General features: G+C 43.2%; 3 protein-coding genes across 4 annotated transcripts in view; 2 read left to right on the top strand and 1 right to left on the bottom strand.

The window, feature by feature from the left end:
- Positions 1 to 5,152, top strand: part of LOC126995842 (WASH complex subunit 3-like) — a 35,739-nt gene extending 30,587 nt beyond the window's left edge. The window contains exons 3-4 of the mRNA XM_050855716.1: positions 721 to 1,067; positions 3,263 to 5,152. Of these exons, the coding sequence (XP_050711673.1) occupies positions 721 to 1,067; positions 3,263 to 3,353 (438 nt within the window). The 3' untranslated portion in view covers positions 3,354 to 5,152. The remainder of the gene's footprint in view (positions 1 to 720; positions 1,068 to 3,262) is intronic.
- Positions 5,153 to 6,379: 1,227 nt separating this feature from the next.
- On the bottom strand, positions 6,380 to 12,239 carry LOC126995843 (60S ribosomal protein L44-like). 2 transcript variants are annotated; one of them, XM_050855717.1, is made up of 4 exons: positions 12,089 to 12,239; positions 10,936 to 11,022; positions 6,875 to 6,961; positions 6,380 to 6,552 (listed from the first exon to the last, which is right to left on the bottom strand). In XM_050855717.1, the coding sequence occupies exons 1-4, from the start codon at positions 12,089 to 12,091 to the stop codon at positions 6,415 to 6,417; spliced, it is 315 nt and encodes a 104-aa protein (XP_050711674.1). In that variant the 5' UTR covers positions 12,092 to 12,239; the 3' UTR covers positions 6,380 to 6,414. The 2 variants fall into 2 exon arrangements, with proteins under 2 accessions (XP_050711674.1, XP_050711675.1); XM_050855718.1 differs by lacking the exon at positions 12,089 to 12,239 and adding an exon at positions 11,848 to 11,978.
- A 163-nt stretch (positions 12,240 to 12,402) lies between these two features.
- Positions 12,403 to 15,084, top strand: LOC126995844 (glutamic acid-rich protein-like). Its single transcript, XM_050855719.1, has 3 exons — positions 12,403 to 12,571; positions 14,080 to 14,212; positions 14,351 to 15,084. Exons 1-3 carry the CDS (start codon positions 12,500 to 12,502, stop codon positions 14,422 to 14,424), a joined length of 279 nt encoding a protein of 92 aa, XP_050711676.1. The 5' UTR covers positions 12,403 to 12,499; the 3' UTR covers positions 14,425 to 15,084.
- The last annotated feature ends 9,001 nt before the right edge of the window (positions 15,085 to 24,085 follow it).

Genomic DNA, 24,085 nt, shown 5'->3' with positions numbered 1-24,085 from the left:
TATATGAAGGGCTCATTCCAGTAACCCTCCCTTTTGTCTTTTCCTCCTATCTTCTTTACGGGGTCCCTGCATACTGTATAGTGGGTGTTACTTTGGGTTTATTTATTTACTTTTGTTGGAGCTGCCTTCTTTGGTGCAAAAAAAAACGTATGTATCCACTCAAGCTCGTAGTGTCCCTTCTTTTGGGACTATATTGGATTTTTTTAAGCTGTTTTTTGCATACAACTTCTGGTGATATAGTAAATGTTTTCCCAGTTTGTCTTTCAAAACTCGATTTGTGCATCCTTTCTGATCCTGGTGTATTTGTTTCTTTGTTCATATCATAAGCATGTCCACTGCTGTCTTCTATATCTAGTCCACAGTAGATCTCCCTTTTTCTTGTTCTTCACACTAAAGATCAAAACATTCATTTAAACTCTGCTTTATATCGCTGTTGGGAAAGGCACGTGTTTTGATATTCCTGTTTTGTTAAATTTCACAAATTGTACAATTGATGTGTGTGTGTGTGTGTGTGTGCCATTTCAATTGGAAATCTCACCACTGTTTAATTTAGTTAAAGTATTTATTAGTTTTAGCTTCATGGAGAGTACAGGAGTGACAAGCATTTATTAATATTTTTAAGACCGGGCATTTTGACTTCCCACCCAGACTAGAGGAAATAGGGTGGTAATTTGATTATTACAATTAATATTAATAATTATAGTAATGTTGATTCAACAGCTGAGCTCAGTGCCAGACTTGGAGGGGGTAGTGGCCTCAACTGTTCCCAGTAACCAGGACACACAGACCACTTCCACCACAGCTCCTGATGGTGGTGGTGGGTCAGCAGAAGGCGTCCAGGAGAGTGAGGCCGCCCCTGCACCACCACCACCAGCGATGGACAATTTCACACAGCCAGAGGGCCAGGATGTGGTGGATGAGGCAGTGGCTGCACCACAGCCATCTGGCAAACCAATCAGTGAAGACCCCAGGTTTTCACAGTACTTCAGGATGCTGCGGATGGGTGTTCCTGACCCGGCCATTCGCATGAAGATGTCCAGTGAAGGGGTGGACCCATCACTACTTGAGTAAGTTTGTTGCAACATAAACATCTCCCTGAAATCACCACTGTCTTTTTTCCTATTTACTTACATTGCAAAAGTTAAAAAGTAACAGTTTCTACTTTACTTATTGTCTTACGCTTTCTTCCTATTAATTATATAATCAATTGTTTTTGCCTTATTCTTCTGCTATATGACCCATTTTTTCCAGAGGTGCATTGCAATAGAAAGTGTTTACATCATTTAATCTGCTCTAACATGGTCTTATTAATTAGTGTTATATAATATTAAGTTTGAGTTCACTTCACCTGCAATACATATTGCACTTTCAGCACGTTCAAGTGATGGACAAGCTGGCATGCAACAATGCTCTAGTACGGCCAAGAAAGAGAGGGACAGCCATGCTATAATTAAGGGCTCATGAGTAGCAACTTGTATATTCTTGCTTCCTCCACCACAGTGCCACAAGCCTGCTATGTAGGGTAGGGTTGCAATCAGCCGCAAAAGGGCTACCACTCTAAATTTTCATTTTCCCTTACGTTTCACCTATGCCCATCCCTAAAAAAAAATTAAAAAAAAAAAAATAAATAAATAAAAAAAAAAGTTCCCACAAGTTCAAATCAAGAACTCCCTACAATATGGCTGAAAAATCGTAATATTGGACCAATATTCCCCAAATCCACTTTACATACATATACCGTAATGTGAAAATAAGTTTGTTTGTTTTTTTTTCTGTTTTTTTATTTCATTCTTTCATTACAAAAGTTGTAAGACAAACTTTCCTTTGATGTTTTAGCTAATAAATTGTTTATTCCACAAAACAAGCAAACAATTTTTTGAGCGTAAATGAACATTTTCCTTTGGTATCCGGCTACATAAGTTTTGCAAGTTTTTACAACTGAATTACTGAAACTACAACATGCGTAGGCTATAAATGAAAATCATGTATTATTGAAAGTCCTTAGCGTGGGTCTGCTCATTTTCTGTGTAGCCTACTTCTCCATGTACGAACAACGTAAGGTTATTGAGGCATTGTGTATAAAGAAACAGCAATTTTAATTTATGTGACGGTAATTTCAAGCATGATCCGGTAATGAGGTCACTGGTGAAGAAATCTCTTCCCACCCCCCTTAATCCCCCCATCCGTCAGTCGTAGCGTTGGGGCGGGATGTCGACCTTACTTGCCTGTATATTTGACCTGATGGCTCAGGGTTGCCCACCCATCCTTGTCCTGCCCCTCCCATATTTACCCATTCCTCTTTGTAAATACGATGATTTTGCTAATCCCTACTCCTCTTTCTACTCTTCCCGTCCCTTAATCCCTCCCATCTGTCAGTCGCAGTGTTGGGGCGGAGTGGTGACCTTTCTTCCCTCCCCTGGAACTGCCGAACCCACCCATCCCTCCCTGTCCCCTACATATTGTCATTTTACCCCCGACTTTCCCCTACATATTGCCATTTTCCCCGTAGGTATCCTCTACCCCCTACGATAGGCTGAAATCCCCTACCGTAGGGGATTCCCCTAAGAATATCTATGGAACTGCATTGGTTATTGATCCTTTGCACTTCAAAAACTTTGAGAATGAGCTGATTTCTTAGTATTCATGAAGAAAGTATCTAATATCAAAAGGAATGCTGTAGGTGAGGGACTTGGGGAGGAACAAAATGAGCTTGAGTGGTCATTCTACTGGAGGCAAGCCCAAAGGTAGTAAGCTGGGATTTTTCAGCCGCCGCCGAGTGGCTTAAAACTACCTACATGCTGTCCAGAAGACCACCTATCAACCCGGACTCTAGATTCTAGGATCAAAGATGAGCTCTGGGAGGGCAGCATGAGCCAATGCAAGATGGCGCCACTATAAACACTCGCCTGCGCCGGAACGGGCTGGGCCGACCATCAGGACCTACCGGAAAGAAGCCTTGGACCGACCAACAGGATCCACCGGGAAGAAGCCTACCGGCGCAATAGGCTGCAATGTTAAAAAAAAAAAAAAAAAAAAAAGCAAGAACACAGAAGTATTTTTTGTTCACACTAGTCTAGGAAAGAACTTGGTTGAATTCTTTAACGTAATTGAATGCGTGGGGTCAGTTACATTAAGATTAAATGGAAGATACATGCTGAGTCTGAAAGTGCTGCTTCCAGACAATAAATATACTATGCCCTCCAAAACCAGAATTTCATATTTTTTGTTCTTGAATTAACAACGCAATTACTCTTGCTTGCAGTGACCCAAATGCACCTGCTCCACCTGGGGTACCTGCAGCTGGCTCAGGTCAAGATTCAAGCTCAGATTCTGACTCATCATGGAGTGACTAGGGCTAATGGCAGGTACAGGGCCGGTGGACAGTCAAAGGACTTTGCATCTCCATGGTTGACGTAAGTTTTTTACAATGCAACATGAAAGTAGTACCAGTTTGATGTTGTAGTCTGCCACCCTTTCAGAAAATATGTAAGTAGATACTAGTTCATACAAGGAAAGAAGCTGGACCACCTCAATTTTAATCAAGCACATCTGAAGAGCAAGTCTGAAACTAATTGGCATCTGCCATCCCTCGATGCTATGATATTGCTTCCCAAAATTCAGTTACTAACATTCTGCACATCAATGAATGAAAAACTTGATAAGCATTCTGCCAGCTGACCCTACCCAGACTTTGCTCACTCAGCTTGCAGTGAAAGGTGTCCACAAGCAAGGTGATGTTAGATAGTCTACTGGGTTTAAGAGCAAAATTATGAATTGTGGGGCCACCAACTTCTGACCCTCCAAAGGTGTCCATGATAAACAGTAGCTGTTCTAAGTAAATACTGGCAATACCTGGGCCTACACAAAAGCTTTTAAGACAACAGCTGGCCTGACATTATGTCCTGTAATAGTAATACATAAAGACTACATACTTGCATAATGATTATTTTGAGGTGCCAGCAGCTGAAGGGATAGTGGGGAGTATTAGTGTGCCGATTGTTGCTATTAGTGCCCAAGATACCCAACCATCAACTACCTCAGTGCTGCCACATCATTATTGAGGCAAAAGATGTTTATACCAGGCTGATAGAATGATACAGGCTGGACTCTACAACCATTCTGTAATTGATATAGAGGTGCCTTGCAGGCTCAGGTAATGAGGAGCAAGGCACTTACAAAAATATAAATCAAATTATTAAAATACATTGAAATTTAAGATTCCATGAAATCAATGCTTTTATCAAATAAAAATAGTCAAGAAAGTGGAAATTTGCCTTTGGAATAGGACAGTAAAGGCTATCTACCAGAATGCTAATCACATTTATGCCCCTTTTAGCTGCATGTTACTAAATAAAAAGGTATGATAATAAGTACTAAGCAATGTTCATGTATACAGGTGCTGTTCTGTGAAATACTTTAAGAAAATATCTGTAAATGACTGGTTATGTAGCTAAATCTTGTTGAGCACTCCTTAAAATACTGTGCTCCACCATGGCTGTAATTATCATATGAAGTGTTAACTATGATGCGAGTGCCATAAGTTATTATGACTGAACTCAAACAGCTAAAAAACCCAAATTCATGAAATAGGTAAACCACACTCCTGCAGGTGTGCAGCAATTAACACGTCACTATATTTGTTGTAAGAGCTCTAACCTTTTCAGACAGAGCAGAACATTTCTAAGTATTGTATTGTGTGTGAAGGCAAGAGGAATGTAAATACTTCATTCCCAAGAAGTAACTGTTCATTGGTACTAACTTTAAGGGTACGTGACCGACAGCATACCAGTCCAGCAAGGGAAGCTTTATCAAGCCACAATACCATTTAGCATGTAATCTCAAGTCCAGCATTTGCCTACTTTAAGTACCAGAGTTTATACACAACTTCCTGTACCAATACAATGAGTGACATGCTTTTAATGCAGAAACCTGTTTTGGTTTTACTTATTAATTTATTACTGACGAATGTGATGTAAGTTTTATCAATGTAAAAAGCGAGGTAAGATATTCTATAATGTTGATCTCAGGCATAATTTACAAGCACTTCCACTGTGCCTTAACATTGAAGCTTTGTAAATATTTAATCCATAGGAACAATTCAGCTTCATTGAAAATTATGTAAATATATCTAGAAGAAATGGCTGTTGATTGATGTGGATCTATTTTTCTTGCCTGTTGTAATCACATAGCTTCTAAAACATAAAGCTGCTCTCACTCGAACGTTACATAAATTGGTCCCTAACTCCTTAAAGGAGTGTATAGGAGAGGTGAGTAGCATCACTGTGTAGGGCCATTGGTATATGGAGTAGAGGCAAGTTCCTCTCTCAACCACCTTTACATCTCAAGCATGCTAAAAAAAAAAGGTACCCATTAGCCCCTAAAGGCTGGGCATGTTTGGCCGCAGGTACTCACCCAGGGCTTGGGGGTTCGTCAGAAATACCTGTCCCCCAAGATCACAGCACCTATGATATAAATGTTATGAATACAAGGTGTTGTGATATGCACAATGTATTAAACTCAATTATGAATGCAATGTTTGTGTAATGATTGTGGGAAGTGAAGGAATTTTCTGCTTTAAAATTAAAATATGAAGGCAAGAGGAATGTAAAAATTTCATTCCCAAAAGTAACTGTTCATTGGTACCAACTTTAAGGGTATGTGACTAACAGCATACCAGCCCAGGTGAATGGAGGAAATTATACAGTATTTGTTTGTTTGAAGGATTAAGGCATTGCTGTATTGGCATGGGAAGCTTTATCAAGCCACAATACCGTTTAGCATGTAATCTTAACATCAGCATTTGCCTACATCAAGTACCAGATTTTATCCACAACTTCTTGTACCAATACAATGAGTGACATGCCTTTAATGCTTTGTACCCCCTTTGAATGACGAGCTGAGTCAGAAGCTCTTACTATCTCTCAAACTCCCATTACCCAGCCCTCAGCTAGGGTGACTGGTCTGCCTCCCACACTCCTTACCTTGTATGCTCTTCAGACCAATACCACACCATTGCCTTTGCCCCCCTGCCAGGGGGACCTCATAGCAGACTCCATCTTGCCTCATAGTTGAATTGTCAATGAAGTCCGCAGCATGGGTGGCAGAGGACACAGGATGCCTAATATTTATTTGAGAAACTTTACTAAGAAAGAACAATTGCACATTCAAAATAAGGGTAGGCATCCTCCAATCCGTGATTACGGGAACCCACCCTTTAATTAAGGGTTAAGGTTGCGTAGGCCATGGTTGAGTGTGTTTCTTATTGAGCACCCTTTTCTGACAAGTCATCAAGTCACACAATATTAGGTCAAAGTGAAAGATAAGAATAAGTGTATAAGTCATCGAGTCATTGCATATTAGGTAAAGTGAAAAATCAAAGTAAGTGGTGTTTTTTTTTACTTTCTCTGTGACAGTTTAGAACTGGATCATCATACCCTTCCTCTTCTTGTCACCACCCAACTCGAAGTGTTTGCATCTCTTCAGAGGGAGCTGGGACTTGATTCTGCATTTGTTGCATTCCATCTTCAGCACAATCTTCTTGGTGGTCTTTGCCTGAAATTAACAATTATCTTTTGAGAATGACATTTACTAAATGAACTTTCTCTTCTGAGAAACTATAACTTAGAATACCATTTATGCTGAGTATTAATGACTAAAACCTAGTCAGTACAAAGAAGGCTCTTACATTGATATAATTCAATAATAGTAATTTATGACAGCAGTTTTCCCAGTACTGCAACCTCCTTAGTTAGTCCACTTTATACTGAACATTTTAATGGGTTTTGATAGGGTTGTCAGCCCTTACCCATAGAATCATGATCAAGGAAAACAATCAGGTGAGGCAGTTTAAGCCTGACCAGGTTTATCCACCTACCTTCTTCCTGAAGATTGGCTTTGACTGGCCACCATACCCAGACTGCTTCCTGTCGTAACGCCGACGTCCCTGGGCATATGTGCGCTCCTGAAAGAAAATGATTGACGTTAGACAAAATAATGGTGTCACTTTAATGTGTGGTCTACCCAGCCATTTACACTTTAGCATGCAGTCTACCACCATATTTACAATTTAGCGTGCAGTCTGCCTCAGCTTCAGAAACCTTACACAGCAGGACGATGAAAAAACAAGTTGAATAGTGCCGAATAATGATTGAGAATGATTAAGATTGTTTTTTTCCAAAAAATGCAACACCCATTTCCTCCGTCAAAATGAAACGTCTGTATAAATCTTTTAACAGCACTGCAGTTACCAGAGCGAGTTATACTGATGTTATCAGCTTCAACGCAAGGAGGATAGTAATGCAGATGTTCGTTGAGTTCATTGATTTCAGGAGGCAGGAGCACTCAGGTAACCAAACATTAGATGAGGTCTCAGGAGAAAGGTCAGGTCATTATGGAGCAGACTACACATACTGGGGTAGACTAGAAATACTACAGTAGACCGCATGCTAAAGTGGCACCCAAAAAAACATTACGATTGTTAATGAGGAAAATTGACACACGAAGGCAAATCTTGTTTCCACCTTGTCAAGTCTAGATGTGATCAAATACACACCAGACATTTATGCAGTATGGATAGTTCATCTTCCTGACACTGTTTTCCTGCTTAACATAAAAATGGCTAAAGCAGGTAGCAAGTTGCAGGACTGATCTACTGGAAATTGCACTTCCTTTACACTGGCATTCACCAGCTCAGTGTTACAAAATTAATATAGCAAAATTACAACAAAAAATAAATTTGACATTAGGAAAGAGGGAGTTTCACAGAAAAAAATGTAAGCTACATTACTTCACAAGCATTATTATGCTTACCCCACAATGATCAGACTCGATTTAGTCTATCGCCACAAAAACAGTAACCTATCACCGCTAAAATTAAATGATATCCATTAATTTGAAGCAAGGGGCTGAGACAGCCACAGGCAGGTAGCAAGAGCTAGTGGGGGCAAAGTTGCAAATTTAAGTGGAAATGAATTACTGTAATGTAATGGAAACACATGGCCCATTCAACTATAAAAGGGAAAATGAGGACATTAATCAAGAAGATAGAAAGATTACTAATTCAGAAGCAATGTGTTAATATGTCTAACCTAGAGTCCCTTGATAGAGAGCATACCAACAACCTAAGATTTGGATGCCATTATTGGCCCTGTTTGTTGCCACGCTTTTCAAACACTCGCATACGCTCTCTCTTGCATTTCTGTTCCACAGTCATACGGGTCTTCCACTGAAACTGGGCACACTTGTGTCGGAGCTGCACACCTTCCCCTAACAGCCAGCAACCAGTGAGCTCTGGGAAATTATATAAGAGACCGTTTGTGTCTACACCAACAAGTGTCGCCAGCCCACCATTGCTCCTCATACTTTACCATAATTTGGTCACCAGCCATCGAAATGTGCCGGAAGGTGACAGGAGATTATTATTATCCTTACGATCAACCACTGTCTCAGTATACACACTCAATAAGACGACCTTGAGAGGCGTCGCGTGGCAGCTCTAAAAAAAGTCTGGGTGCTTCTCAATCTGTGAGTGCTGCTCCTGTGATGGATGGATTTAACAATACTAAGTGCTGTAAAACACTATCGGCAGCAGTTGGGCAAGGAAGTCTTTCTCTTATCTACAAATCCATTCCTCGCATGACCCTTAATTGCCTGCAGGGAGGGACGCTGCCTCCTGAAAGTCATAATTAAACTCCGTCTTGATATACTTGTCACAGGCCACGAAACTGACGCACTACCCAAGCTCCATCAATGGAAAGGCACTTTGCTTCCTTTTCGTTACCTGCTTGCAGTAAACTTTAGCATATGGAGAGAAAATTAGTGCAAAGCTCTGATGTGGGTGTGGATGGGGCACTGAGTCCATTACTCGCTGTGCTGCTCTCTTTCCTGTGTCAACACACATACAAGGATGTAGTTATTGCAATAAATGTTCTGTGCGATTCCAAGGTATTGTGAAGATAATTCACCAATGATTAAAGTTCAATAACACTGAATTTAATTTCATTGAAATACTTATTGTTGATTAAAAAAATAAAACAGTGAAATACTAAGGCCATATAAACATGTTTCATTGTTTGAGGGTCAAAATAGGTTTAGAGAATATTGTAGGAAAACATCTTCAGCATATTATAATGAAAATGGTAACCATGGAAATGAAGACTGCAACCTTATACATTAGGATATTAAATAAAGATGGACATATAACCCTACCTAGAGGAGTATCTCGCTGAAGACCCATCACATGAGCAAATAGTAACCCATCAACTCTAAAATAGTAATATTTCCCCGCACTTTAAAATCAACAAGTAATAATAATGGAAACGATTATCAGTGATGCTTAGCAAATACAACTAAAAAAATAAAATAATGTGTTAATCATTACAGTGAGTTGGGTGTGATTCTAAAGTTTTACCAAGACAGGTATGACACATCAAAAGCTACCTTCAGTTCATCTAAAATCTTGTAACACGTCATCTATGAGACTGTGGCCTTGATGAGACTGAAATATCCATTCTGAGTCTGTTATAACAGCTGGAGCCCTGTGGGAGAGATCACATCCAATAATTTTGTCCATAAGGGCAGCAGGTTCACTCATCAGCTTCGATGTCTGGACCTGAGGTGATTTCAGTCCTTGTAGCATTATCTCTCTCACAATGATTTCCATAGACAATACAAAGGGGGGCGGTTATGACAGCAGGACATACACACTGCATATCTGGCATAAACCTGACCAACGAGACAGTTTCCTTCCAAGACAAAAAACTGTTAGCACAACTGTCTCCTCAGTGGGCTTGCAGGAAATTTATAGAATTTGTATCCCCTCTGTGGCCTGCTGCTACAGCTGAAGACTAGACAGCAAGGCATTGCTACATTAAAAAGCAGTCGAATCAGCTTCCAAGATAGGTAAAATTATGTTTTTAATACTTCAGTTCAAAGTCGGCGCGGTGCTCGACAGGCCAAAAATGGCGCCCGGCAGCCTTATACATAGGGCCGCCTATGTTGGTACTCTCTCTATCAAGGGACTCTAGTCTAGGTGGGTTGCAAGATGCAGGCAGGACTGGTTAGTTCAAATTTTGCTCATAACTTGAAAAATAATTTCAAATGAAAATGATCAAGTTTGTTCTGAGCAAAATATCAACTAAAAAATAACTTTTATACAGTTAACATTATCAAAACCCACCATCTTTGATTTCCCTTGTAAGATGGCTGATATTACATTTACATAAGAACATAGGAAGACTGCAAGAGGCCGAATGGCCTACACAAGGCAGCTCCAGACTCTCCCCCACTACCACCCGTCATCCTCGTCCATGTAGCTCTCAAGTCTACTCTTAAAACAAGCTATCGTCCCTGCACTCACTAAATACACTTATGTATATGTCATTATATTTTATTACTAGTCTTTACTTAGTGCAATCAACACACATTCCAGCAGTGGCTTAATAGTTTTAGTGCTAAGAATAGTTACGCAAATATGCATTCTGCTGGCGTGCTGGCACTTGTGGGGTTCCCTTCTCGTGGAACCCGTCTAGGTAAGATTGCCGAGTCTATTCCATTCCCCCACCACCCTATTACTAAACCAATGACTGCCTATTTCCCTCCTAAATCTATACTTTTCTAATTTAAATCCATTGCTGCGTGTTCTATCCTGGTGGCTAATTCTCAGTACTTTACTTATATCGCCTTTGTTGTAACCCTTGACCTATTTGAATACTTCTATCAGATCTCCCCGCACCCTTCGTCTTTCTAGAGTATGCAAGTTGAGATGTTTCAGCCTATCTTGATATCAGAGGTTCCTCAGCCCCTGAATCATCTTGGTCATCCTCCTCTGAACTGATTCTAGCAAGTTGATGTCCATTCTGTAGCATGGGCATTTAGTAACTGTGCAGTTATATAACACTGCAAAGGTTACAGCAGAGGTAACATGACATTTCTTACCTTGGACTTCTTGTACTGAGTCACCTTGTGTGCCTGGTGCTTCTTGCACTTCCAGCAGAAGGTATTACGTGTCTTGGGAATGTTCACCTGCAACAAAGAAGTGTGAATTAATTGAGAGGAATCATGTTGTAAAATCGTCATATGTTCAGGTCTGCGTATGGTAAATGATGGTGACATATGCTATATTCCAGCTGGTGATTTTAAATCTTCAGTTGGATAACTAATCTAATCACATTATCCTGTAATAGTTGTCTAGCAATTTATGATACTCTACGTAGTAGTAAAATAATGTCAAGAGGGCAAAGGGAGTCGCTCCAGCACAGCACGCCAGGATATAAAATATAAAGTGATGAATATACATAAACATGCTTAATGAAAATAATCAAATATTTAAAATAACGCTAAACACCTCAATGGTATGTACTCATCCAGACAACTTAAGTACAAACATTACATCATGTTGCTCTGCATGCACATGGTGGAATCAGCTGATTCACGCCTAACCTCAAGCCTCAGTGATCCACACTTAAGGCATACATTACCGTACCATCATTTGAAGCCAACAAAGCACAATCTAATACTGCTCTACACCTTAAACACCTTCCCTAACGTTAATTACAGGTTGTAAGGCAACAACTGATCCACCCCTCTTTCCACCCCGGACCTTCCTTAACGCATAAATTCAACCATTATACCCTTAATACACCAGCCAACATGGACGCCAAGTGGAGGGACGTACCATCTTCAAGAGCCGTCGATAATAAAGAATCTTTTAGCATAGCTCCACACCATGAACTTTCCCTCATGTTGAACATGTAAACAGCTGATCCACGCCTCACATCTCCCGGAAAATCATGATTTCAAATTCTTAAAGACCCAAATTATTACACACGACAACATGGAGGGCCGTACCATCTTTAAAGGACGTCAATAATGCGGAATCTTCTAAAATACCAGCACACCATCCACCTTCCTCCACGTTGATCACATGTAAACAAACCGGAGGCACGCGAGTTTCGACCTTACACGTGCAGCCCTCGGCCTCTTATTAACGTTCACTAACAGACAACGGCGGGGATTTCGGCCACATAAAGTACCCCATCGTGCCCTCCAAAGGTCCCTCTTCACGACCCGCCGGCCATTTTTCACGTACCATCTTCCCAGACGCAGATTACTCGGGATTACAAAGGGACTCGAGGCGCAGCACAAGTCGATCTCTTCCCAGGGAGCCGCAAAGGACCGGAAGAAGGTTAGTCTCGGCCCCAAAACGTCCCAGGCCGCTCGCCCTCCCACCTTTTATTTTGACGCCAAACGGCAAATATTTATAATGGAAATATAGTTGCAATTGGTTTCTTATATATTTTAAAGGTTTTTGGTATATAATTTGTATTGTAAATATTTGCAGGTGAAAGAATAGGAATATATGAGAGGTGAGTGTGACGTCAGAGCAGGAGCCGGGCGGCCAGCCAATCAGAGGGGAGGTGGCGGCGTGAACCGCGGCCATCAGTTGGTTTGAAATCGGTCTCGTGTGTACGTCTCGACGACACCAAGGAAAACAGCCACAATGTCGACCACGGACAAGTCTGTCGCTAACGCTGACGAACAGGTCACGAAGGGAACCAAGAGAGCAGCGGAGGTACGTGGCCAGCCTTAGTCTAAGTGTTTTTTGTCTGTACTTGGGGCCTTCCGGGCGGGCCACGACTTGTGCTTGGTGTGCGTCTAGCTCCTGAAGGAGGCGGTGAAGGGCGGGCATATCGTGGGTGCCTGGCGGTGACGGTGGCGGCGGCAGAAGGGTAAGGGTGGTGGTTGGGAGTGTTACTTTGGCCAGGGGTACGCGTGGCAGGGCCTCCCCGTGTGTCGTGCCCCTGGGACCCTGCGCGGCGTGGCGGGGCCCGGGCTCGCCTTTCAGCCTGTTCCCCGGTGTGTTGCCCTGCGTCGCCGCGGTGTTGCATCATGTGGTGTGCCTTACTGTCAGAAATGTTAAGCTTTAGTATGTGGCGGCGGCCGCGGGTGGTCGGCGGTGCGAGGCTAGAAATTTCAAAGTTGGCGGGAGTGGCTGCGGGGCCCGGCGCGAGGCTAGCCCGGGTCTCCTTTTTGGCGCGCAACCCGACTCAATAAAGTTCAATGTTAAAACTTCTATTCGTCTTATATTCATGAACTGGTTATTTTCTCTGATATTCCAGTTTGATGAGGGAAGGAATGATACGAAATAGCGGAGTTGGCTGTTGTCAAGTTTTCCTAGTTTTGTCATGAATGTTTCAATAGCACGAGTTTCAAGCCACCACCACAGCCACGACAGGGCATGCACCATGGAATTACCCACTTTTTTTAATCAATTTACTAGTATTAGGTGTGTTGTGTTGGTGTCCTGTGAATTCAGTGCTACGGTATTGAACGGCGGCGGTGTGGGGCGCAGGCAGGTGTACATGTGATGGGCCGCCCAGGGCTGTCATGGGGCCGAGTAATGGTGTGTAAAGTCATGTCAGCTTGGGAAAGGGCTTGCAGGGTGAACTTGTAGCTTGCAACGCTGGTTGAGGCTTTGGGAAGGAAGCATGAGAGGGTTAGTTACACTTGGATCGATCCGCTTCAAGCTAGACCAAGCGGACCGGGCTATCACTTGTGCACGTTGTATTAGTTTTGAGTCGCCCTTTACTTTTGGAAGGTTTTCTGCTAATTATATGGGGGAAGTATGTTGCCATCAAAACGTGTTTGTTTACTTCAGGAATGAACTTAATATGTGACTCATAGTATTGTGGGTGCAGTTTCCTTCCACAGCGCCTGCCTGAAGGGGCTGTCATCTCCCCGGCGAGGCCTTGGGAGGTGGGGGTCATGGTGTGGGTTCCGCCTGTGTTGCCTCGCCGCCGCCGCCGCGGCGGCACAGGAGACTCGCTCTTATGTCGCCGTGGCTGGCGCGAGGGACTTTGGACCTTAGAGCGGGGACGCGGCGTGGGTACCACTGCTGCCGCCACCGCTCTCTGGGACCAAAATACTTCACGGGCGGCTCACTGCGGGGGTGGAGGACTACTTCGGGGGAGGCGGTCTGGGAGGGAATAGAGGTAGAGAATCTTAAGATGGTTACAGAATAGCTTGTATGGTTAACATGTATTAATTTCTGTCGACTAATAATTAATTTCCTTGTTGCAGGAGGACGCTGACGATGCGAAGAAGCTGAAGGGGGAGGAGAATGGAGAGGAGGAACTGGAAGAGGAGGAGTTGGAGCCGGAGGATGAGGAAGACTTGGGGAATCTTGAGGAGGAGATAGACGAGGAGGCTGAAGGTTAGTGCCCCCTCCCCCCTTTTTTTATTATTAATTTTTTATTATTTTTTATTACCAGCACGAGTAACATTTGAGTATAAGCCAATGTATGATACCCGAGCTTTGTGTGTTTGAGGTTAATATTGTATATCTTGACAGAAGAGGAAGAAGGCGAGGGTGAAGAGGGTGAGGGCGAGGAGGACGACGAGGAAGACGATGCAGAGGACGCGTAAGACAGCTGCAGTTGACGACCGGCAATGCATCTCCAGAGCCGGGGACCACCTGAGGATGCCCGGCCGGGGGGCTGCGGGCGATGGGATGTGCTCCAGTTTTTATTGTATTGTATTATATTTCACGTACCTGTACAGTCAGTGTGAAAGTAGTGTGCGAATGAGTGATTGAAGTGCCCCTCGCCCCGCCCCCCCGGCTCTATGGAGCTCAAGCGTCCTCAACCCAGCAGTGGCGACGCCCGCGCCCACCTGCCGCCCACCTAGCCCCCGCGCGTGTGGCGGGGGCGCGGTGCCCCGGCGCAGACAGGCAGCAAGAGAAGCAGGAGGATGGGGGCGCGGCACCAGTGCACCCACACCCACCAGTCGCCAACACACCTCGTGTAGTGTCTATTTTCCATTGATACCAAAAGCAAGCAGGGCTCCCTATTTTATTTTTCTACAGTGCATCTCTTCTGAACTGTGTTTTGGGCAGTACAACATAATTTTTCATTCTTTAATTAATAGAGTGACAAGTGTCTCATTTTGTGTGAAAGTCAATAAAGCTTAAGTTGTCTGTATATGTGCTGTCTCATTTTGTGTTTTCATCCGCCAAGTTAGTGCGACCAGACGAGACTCACGCTCGGGACTGTCACCACATTTATAATAAAACTGAAAATAGTTTTATTAACCAGCGTTTCCTTACCAACCACATGGATGGACAACAACTACAGTACCTGGCATTATTTCTATGGTATTTTATTTAATAAAGAACTTAGTATTTAAACGTTTTATTACTTTTCCTGATTGCTGCCATACGTCATAGGGTAAGTGGAGACGGGAGGGGTTGGTGACTGCACTTGAGAGGTTTTCGAAGTCAAAGAAGTGCAAATCCTTTGGAGTTGGATAGGAGATTTAATACCTTTTCGGGGTCCTTATAAAAGATTTGCTTGGTCAAGGCTTTAATGGGGTGGGTCACCAGGTTAGAAAACGTCATAGGTAGGCAAGTGACTTGTCTGGTTCAGGGCGGGCAGGCAGGTAGCTATAGGGTTGTATGAGAGAAAACGGGAATTCTCACTGAACCGTCGACTGCCATCCTGTGAGTGGCTGGTAATCTCCATACCCGTCCCTGGTTAGAGGTGGGCCGTATCACTCCTGTAAGCGTAGCAGTCTAAAGAATCAGGGCCCGTATTCAGGGTGATTGTTGGATTTTCAAGAGTGTTAACATGAAGGCTTATCAAATTATACTCAAAATTACCCATGGAAATACCCATCCATGAAAATTTTATCCGAGGTGGGTGTGTTAGCCCAGAAATGTTATAATTATATACAGAGGTCCAGGGACGCAATACAGACGGAGGTAAATGAGATACCGTGAGGATGAAGCTATCAGTCCAGCACGCTATCCACCTCACCGTCCGTCCCCCTGCCAACAGTGATGTGATGCCACGCGTTGCGAGTTAACCGCCTTATCTCCCATGGCCTTCCCACAGCCCTAACGATACCGCGGTTTGATCAGTTTTACTACAGTTTCTGCTATAGGAATGAAAGAGGGGAGACTCATTTCCGTACATTAGCTGCGGTGAGCAAGGATAAAGAAAGTAAAGATAAACCACTAGACTTTATTTTTACCCACAATGCTTCACCGGATCTTTGCTCAATCTCACCTGGAACCCGATGATCCACGTAATCTCATAGCCTTACAATGTCCACAAAAAGTATAGAGTGGTATACGTAGGGAAACATCTACCGCTCTAAACCATTTACTTAGCCTAAGCGTATTAACAACCCAGCGCGGGTTTGTTGCACTTTTGGCTGTGGAGCTGATTCCCGCCAACCCTATAGTCAGACAAAGAAAATGTTCAAAGTAAAGATAGCTACACAAGGTAGTTTCACGTTGGGAGGAGCCTAGTGCCAAAATCAGTCCGTTATGAGCATCCTTTTGGGACGACACGCGCCATAGCGGCCAAGGTAAAGACTGAACACACCTGCCATCTAGTGGCCCTGGTGGAACTACCAAAAATAAATATGCATGCGGCGTACGTTCAAATAATTTTTCTTGCAAGTTTTTTGCTTTTATTCAGAAATCACATTTTTCTCATAGCTACTGTATAGAGACACTTGACTTACTAGTGGTATTAAAGAAACGGGGAAATGCAAGCAATAGGAAATTTTATATATATTTTTCCCACATAAACAATCGTCACATGCTCTATATTGTTCCTTTAAAGTACCATATAGTGAATGTAATATTATAAGATGCTAAAGATATATTTATTATGATTTAAATAAATAAAAAAATAAGTATGATACTAGCTGCCGACAGCGTACGATATGTTTAGCAGCAATGTAAACGACCTCCCGAACCAAGACCAAGACCTCCCGCGCTCCTATTGGAGGGACAGAGGATGCATCGTGTGTGAGGCAGCCGGAGGAATGTTGAGTGGCAAAATTTTCAACACTACCTTCCACCACTATAGTCCGGCAAATCTTAAATGGCGGCTCTGACGTAGACAGCCCGCTAAACACTGGTGCTCTAGGCGTTTTCAGTAGTGTCACCGACAAGTCTAACGAAGGCAGACACATGGGAACGGGGTCAAACGTGCTCCGGGATATGTTTGCCCAAAAGGCTCTCGCCAGCAAACGCGAGCAGACATTTTTCATCGGCCAATCAGCGAGTAGTACCACACAGATTTTGCACACCACCACACTGCAGTCGATTTCCCGTAGGAATGTTTTGAAGAAAAACATTTAGAACATAATGCTCTTTGAGACCCAAAAAGTTAGTGTTGTATAAATAAATATTTATTTTCTTGTCATTTCACTTTAAAAACAAAATGAAAATGCCATAAGGCAAGGGAAAGAAGGGAAGATGCTGCCTTCTCTGATAATATTTCGCATCTTTCTTACCGCTAGGCAGCATTGTCCGACTCTAATTCGTGGGTATGACTTTAATCCCGGAGCAGAGCTGTTTTTTTTCGTATATTGGTGCGTTTCTTGCATATCAACATAATCATCATGTGCGGGCGAGGAAATATATAATAATGGAATATTATAATTGACATCAAACTAAAACAAGGAGAAAATTAGAGTTGGCTCAGAACTCGTACATGCGAACGTAAACACAGCTCCTGGATGAGGGGCATATACAAAGGATTAAGCACAGGTGATCTGTAGTCATCCTCTAGAAACAAATCGTCGAATTCCTCCATCTTCCTACTTCCAACAATGTGCACTGAGTATTTGGGTCTGAAAAGTGATGTACGCGAGTTATTCCCGGGCGGTGGCGGCTGTCGTCTGGCAGCGGGGCTGTAATTCGTTTTCAGTAAAAATGCCGTTTTGTTTGCGATCGTTTGACTTGACGGTGACACTGCTGACAACGCCTATGTCTCCAACTGACCTCGCGTACCGTGCCCCTCTCTCTCTCTCTCTCTCTCTCTCTCTCTCTCTCTCTCTCTCTCTCTCTCTCTCTCTCTCTCTCTCTCTCTCTCGTATAAAAACAAATATGGTTTTTATGATTGATTCTCTATCTGTGAGTGAATACAAAGAAATTTGTACAACAATTGGCAGCGTTGCCTCCGCGGCGTTGTCAGCTCAAATCTGAGTCATGCTCCTTTCAACTTAACAACTTAACACACTGCAATTGCCAGTTGCTCTGCCTGCTTTAATTATGGCATTTCTGCCATTTTTTGGTGTGTGTCTGCCATCTGCCATACAATGTCAGCCATATGGCATAATTATGATAAAATATGGAGACTGTACTTATATATGGAATGCCAGGACCGTCAAGCAAATTCTGATGTTGTGAGTCATGCAGGTGAATGGCGAGGTTCCGCTGGGGATGGCCAGGGAGTGGGGAAGGAGTGGTCGCTACGAACATTAAAATATTACACTTTGACCTTATTTCCACACCACCCAAGGGGTAAAGAGTCTTGGTGCGTTTTTTTAAAGAGGTATTATTATTATTATTATTATTATTATTATTATTATTATTATTATTATTATTATTATTATTATTATTATTATTATTATTATGTATTGTCGTGCACCATACTCCCCGAATGAGAGTACACCCCCCCTTTTCACACACACACACACACACACACACACACACACACACAGAGAGAGAGAGAGAGAGAGAGAGAGAGAGAGAGAGAGAGAGAGAGAGAGAGGCACGGTACGCAAGGTCAGTTGGAGACGTGGCAACAGGGTCTAGCGGGCTGTCTACGTCAGAGCCGCCACTTAAGATTTGCCGGACTATACCATACGATTTTGAGACCGTGACGCTATGCCGGAATTGTTTGACTTTTTCTTTATTGCATGAAGGAAATACCTGCATTCCTATTAACCTCGGGAGTGGGTTTTGGAGGATATCTCGATGAATGCTCTTATTTTGCCAACAATAATCATTATAACGACATGAATAATGTACAGCACTCAGGTTTTTTTTTTATATATAAACATGATAGTGACCATTACAACTCTGATAGTATGCTAGTTTGGTACAGATAAATGTCAATCAGAGGGGTTCCATACCCCCAAAATTGCCAGTGATCGCTAGCTACTTTAACTAAAATTGAGTCAAGGCCTGTTGAAGGGATGAGGACTCGCACACTCTAAAATCTCTCACGTGATAAATCATGATGCACTGTGCCTATATTCTACCCAAGTGTTTATGCTAACATTTTTATGTGAAGTGGTGAGAAACACTACCATTCAGTTATTATAAGCTAATTACTCGCAACTAAGCTTACACCATTCTCGCATTTTTTTTTCTAATCTCCTGCCGCATGTATAGTTTGAACCATTTTTGCAATAGATTCCACGAAGACTACTGTTCAATCTGGCAAGTACTGAACTGAATCTAGTCAGTACTACTCGTGGTAAAGAGATATTTAAAAGGCCGAAACCCACATGATGCCGAAAGGAGAGGCTGAGGGGCCGAACTAAACCTCACCAAGGTTTACCAATACAAAGAGCTGTAGCTATAGGACACTGGGGAGAAAGAAACAGTGTAACACCTAATTGTTTAATGTAGCAACTACGAGAAGCAGAGAGGGGAGTTAGTAGCAGAATTAGTGATGGTGATAAGTAGGGAGAGCCGATCAAAAGCGATACAAGTCAAAAGAAGAAGGTTTGTTTTGATTTGGAATGCCAAGTCGTATAAATCTTCCTCCTAGGTATAAATACATATGAACAAGTAAACTCTGTGTTCGTGATTTATTAATTGCTTTATTGTGTCAAGTGCCTAAAACTGATTGTACAAAAGTTTTTTTGTAGACCATAAAACAACGAACAATAGGTCGTAAATTCTACAGCGGTGCAACCGAAGGTTCATAATTTCATTTACCATTATACCGCTACTGAGTCAAAGATTATTGAAGAAAACTGTTCTTAATATGCATAACTTTGTTTTGAATTACATTGGGATAAGCAAAACTTTTTTTTTTTTTTTTATAGTAGACCCACCTTTCTGTACCATGTTATGCTTTCCAGATAATTTGGCATCTTTTTTCGAGGATTGGAACTGTTCTAATTAAGCCTCGCTGGACCCCAGAACGCCGCAGCGCTTCGCTCTGGCAGCGGCTCCAGCAGGGCCACCAGATGGCAGGTCAGTTCAGTGAAGGACCCAATTTAGGCGTTTTCAGTAGTGTCACCGAGAAGTCAAACGAAGGTAGACTGATGGGAACGGGGTCAAACGTGCTCCAGGATATGTTTCCCCAAAAGGCTCTCGCCAGCTAACGCAAGCAGACACTTTTCATCGGCCAATCAGCGAGTAGGTATAACCTCAGCACACAGCAATGAAGTTCCCGTAGGAATGTTTTGAAGAATAAAATTTAGAATATAATGCTCTTTGAGACCCAGAAAGTTGGTGTTGTATAAAGAAATATTTATTTTATTGTCATTTCACATTAAAAAGAACCTGGAAATGACATAAGGCAAGGGAAAGAAGGGAAGATACTGGGTTTTCTGATGACATTTCGCATCTTTTTGACCGCTAGGCAGCATTGTCCGACTTTATTTCGTGGCTATGACTTTAATCCCGGAGCAGAGCTGTTTTTTCGTATGTTGGTGCGTTTCTTGCATCATCTCTTAACATAATCATCATGTGCGGGCGAGGAAATATATATTATTGCAATATTATAGCTGACAGCAAGCTAAAACAAGGAGAAAATTAGAGTTGGCTCAGAACTCATACATGCGAACTGTAAACATGACCTCGGTCGCCCGCCGCCCCACCGCCCGCCACACATAAGGTCTCTCCCAGATCTCTCTCTTCTTTAACTTCTTAACTTCTCCATCTCCCATTTTATATGTCCATTTGGTCGTCCTCGAGGAACAAATCGTCGAACTCCTCCATCTTCCTACTTCCGAAAGTGTGCACTTTGTACTTGTCTGCAGAAGAGTGATGTACACAACAGTTTTTCCGGGTGGGGGCGCCTGTCGTCTGGCAGCGGGGCTGAAATTCATGTTCAGTAAAATTGCTGTTTGTATGCTCTCGTTTGAGTTGGGCGGGACACTACTGAAAACGCCTTTTGTCTCTTCTGCGCATGACGTCACGTGTAAGAAGGACTGAGGAGTCCGGGCATGAAAGAGAGGTCAGTCTCGCGTGCACCAGCCTCCTGACCTGGGCTCCTCACTCACTCAATGGGGAAACTTAACTAAAGAGTATTTTCTTTCAGTATGCCAACTTATTGTATTGTGCGCGGTTGTCGATCAATTTCGATGAAAGGAAACAGTAATATACGGTTTCATCGGCTGCCAAGAGATCAAGAACTTAGAAAAAAATGAATGGAAATATGTGATATAAAAAAATACTTATTCTCGAGCACATTCTGTTGGCTTTGTGAGTAGTCTTTACATGCCGTAAAAGGAATAAACACTGGTGTAAAATTAAATGTTGGTGGCAGACCTTAGTTCTCCATCACTGAGCATAGACCAGGCTACCTGTCATTCTCTTTAACTTTAAAACCCGGAAGCAGCGACGGGCCAAATTTGTGTCATGATATAACCCCCCCAAAATAGATGATGCATAAATTGATCACAAATGCTTTGATATATATAATGAAATGGTTTGTGTGAGGGGTGATTTTTTTTCATTTTTGTCGCTTAGAGGGACCATTAAGAAACATGATCCCCGCTGCTACCGGGTTAAATTTACACGTTTTTTTTAGACGTCCGAACTAATATTTGCCGTACCAATATGGCGGCCGGCTGCCGACCATATACGCCAGTCGAGCGCGCGGTATCTGCTCTACCACAACTTTATTTCACGTGACGTCACACCCTGCGCGGAGCGGCCGGTGTGAACCTACCTTCCCTTCTCTTTACCTTGATAGCGGCATGTTTCAAACTAGTTAGACATGTTGGAAAAGGAACAAACATGTTAGTCATGTTAGTCGCAGACTTTAGTTCAAACAGACCAGGGTTCGTTGGACTGAGTACTTTGAGTGTGCACCTTTCACCCGCTGGGATGCACGTGGCCCATCAACGGAAGTCCACTCTCTCGACGAGGTCAGAGAGGCTGTGGCAAAGTTAAGAGGTAGAAAAGCACCTGGTATCTGTAACATCAGTGCGGAGTTGCTCAGAGCTAAAGGTGAGACCATGCCATGATCCGCGGGTTGCATGCGGTCTTGACTGCCGTAAGGCACTCGGGTACCATTCCTCCTGACTTGAAGGCGAGGCTGGTTTGCCCCTATCTGGAAAGGGAAAGGGGACCGCTAGGAATGTAACAACTACCGTAGTATTACGGTGCTCGTAGTGCCAGGGAAGTTTTTTTTATTTTTTATAAATCGGTGTTGCCTATAGCGCCGGAAGGCTTTCCTTTTGGATGATCCCAGCTCGTTAGTGGCACAGGCGAATTTTATTAATAATGGCTGCCATGATGTATGACTTGCTTGTCCCATGCTGCTCCCCGGTGCTCCTCTTAACCGAAGTCGGTGAAGTTAAGGTTGATTGAAGATCTGGGCAGCATGTAGGTAATCCTTCGCCACTCGGCGATGGTTGAAAATTGTCAGCCTACATCGGTGGGAAACAAACCCAGAACCCCGGGCTCATCACGCCCTCACGCTGACCACACGGCCAGCGCCTTATCCACTGCTCATCTATTGCTCACACGAATTCGCAATCAGCTTGTTTAGCTGCAGATACCTGAGCAGTCCGGATTCACTCCTGGTAAGTCGACAACTGACCCCATACTAGCGCTTCGCGTACTGGTGCAGCGTTGAAGTGAGTTTCGACAGGGATGCTTGCAGTCTAAGTCGATCTCAAAAAGGGCATTTGATTCAGCGCATCACGAGGCACTCTTGAATCTCTTGCGGGATTCCTGCAAGAACCATTGGTCTATTGACTGGCCCGTACTCTAGGACTGAGAGTGCTGTAAAATGTATGTGTTGGGGGGGGGGGGGGGGCCGTTACCAGCTTCATCCCCGCGAACGCGAGAGTGAGGCAGGGCTGTGTCCTTGCCCTATCATTTTCTACACTTGTATGGACTGGGTATTAAGCATAATTATTGTGGATCAGAGTCATTGTGGAGGATCTGTTGGCAATACCCAGGGTCACTTACCTTGTTTTTGCCGATGATGCAGTAATCCTTGCGTAGTCACTGAAGTTTCTGGTGATGGCTCTCGAGGAGGCGAAACCTTTGAGACTGGCAGTGGGTCTCCTGTAGAGGTGCTCCGGAAATTGGTTCCGGCCTGTTACTTCCGACCGGAACCTCAATTTTTATGAAGTTTCGGTTCGGCCGGAACTATCATAAAATAACCGGCCGGAACCGTAGCTTATATTTTGCGTCTAAGCAGTTATCATACTGCTTATATTTCTCAAATCTAACTTCTTACATTTCTCAAATCTAACTTCTTACATTCTCCTCTAGCCGTGATATTTCTTAACTCCTCATTTATATTATTCTATTAAGCTCAGCTGAATGACTCAACCCGTATTGGACACGTCAGTTGCTGACGGGACTAGTATTGGGGTCCCCACCCCTGTCATTCATGAATATTTGACAGGGGTGAGGAAGAAAATTTTCTTAGACTGAAAAAATATTTTGAAAATAAACGAAACAAAACAATACAAAAAAAATCTTCATCCATCGCCGAGTGACGGAAGATTACCCGCATGCTATCCAGATCTTCATTCAACCATAACTTCAGCAGTTTTAGTCAAGAGGAGCACCGGGGGGGAAGCATGGGCCAAGCACGAGTCATATACCACGGCAGCCACTACAAATGAAATTATCCTGCGCCATTAACAGGCTGAGGTCGTCGAAGAGGCCTCTCAAGATATCCTACCAGCTCTACAGGCAGCACCTAAGAGAGAGAGAGAGAGAGAGAGAGAGAGAGAGAGAGAGAGAGAGAGAGAGAGAGAGAGAGAGAGAGAGAGAGAGAGAGAGTACAAGTTTTCAAGTTACGGTTTCGGCCGGAAGTTCCGACCGGACCATTTTGATAGTTCTGGCCAGTTCAGATTCCAGCCGGAACTTGAGAGGCTGGTTCCGGTACACCCCTAATCTCCTGGGCCTAGACCAAGGTACAAGGTTTGGATGCTTGGTAGATATAACAGTACAGTTTGTTCATGCGTGTAGCGTGTAGCGTAATTCAAAATAACGACTCGTTCTGATGATGGTCCTCGAGGCACTACACGAGAAGATGCCCTTGAGACTCCAGATCTCTTGGGCCAAGACCGAAGT

Source organism: Eriocheir sinensis, chromosome 9, assembly GCF_024679095.1.
Source record: "Eriocheir sinensis breed Jianghai 21 chromosome 9, ASM2467909v1, whole genome shotgun sequence".
Taxonomy (NCBI): Eukaryota; Metazoa; Arthropoda; class Malacostraca; order Decapoda; family Varunidae; genus Eriocheir; species Eriocheir sinensis.
The sequence above is the reverse complement of the archived record's forward strand: the minus strand, read 5'-3'. Positions and strand labels throughout refer to the sequence as shown.

Excerpts from the sequence above, each read along its gene's own strand:
- LOC126995843 (XM_050855717.1), bottom strand. Across the intron at positions 6,962-10,935 it reads CTCAGTACAAGAAGTCCAAG|GAGCGCACATATGCCCAGGG; the intron begins GTAAGAAATGTC and ends ATTTTCTTTCAG. Across the intron at positions 6,553-6,874 it reads AGCCAATCTTCAGGAAGAAG|GCAAAGACCACCAAGAAGAT; the intron begins GTAGGTGGATAA and ends TGTTAATTTCAG.
- LOC126995844 (XM_050855719.1), top strand. The coding sequence starts at position 12,500 with ATGTCGACCACGGACAAGTCTGTCGCTAACGCTGACGAACAGGTCACG. Across the intron at positions 12,572-14,079 it reads GAACCAAGAGAGCAGCGGAG|GAGGACGCTGACGATGCGAA; the intron begins GTACGTGGCCAG and ends TCCTTGTTGCAG. Across the intron at positions 14,213-14,350 it reads GATAGACGAGGAGGCTGAAG|AAGAGGAAGAAGGCGAGGGT; the intron begins GTTAGTGCCCCC and ends ATATCTTGACAG.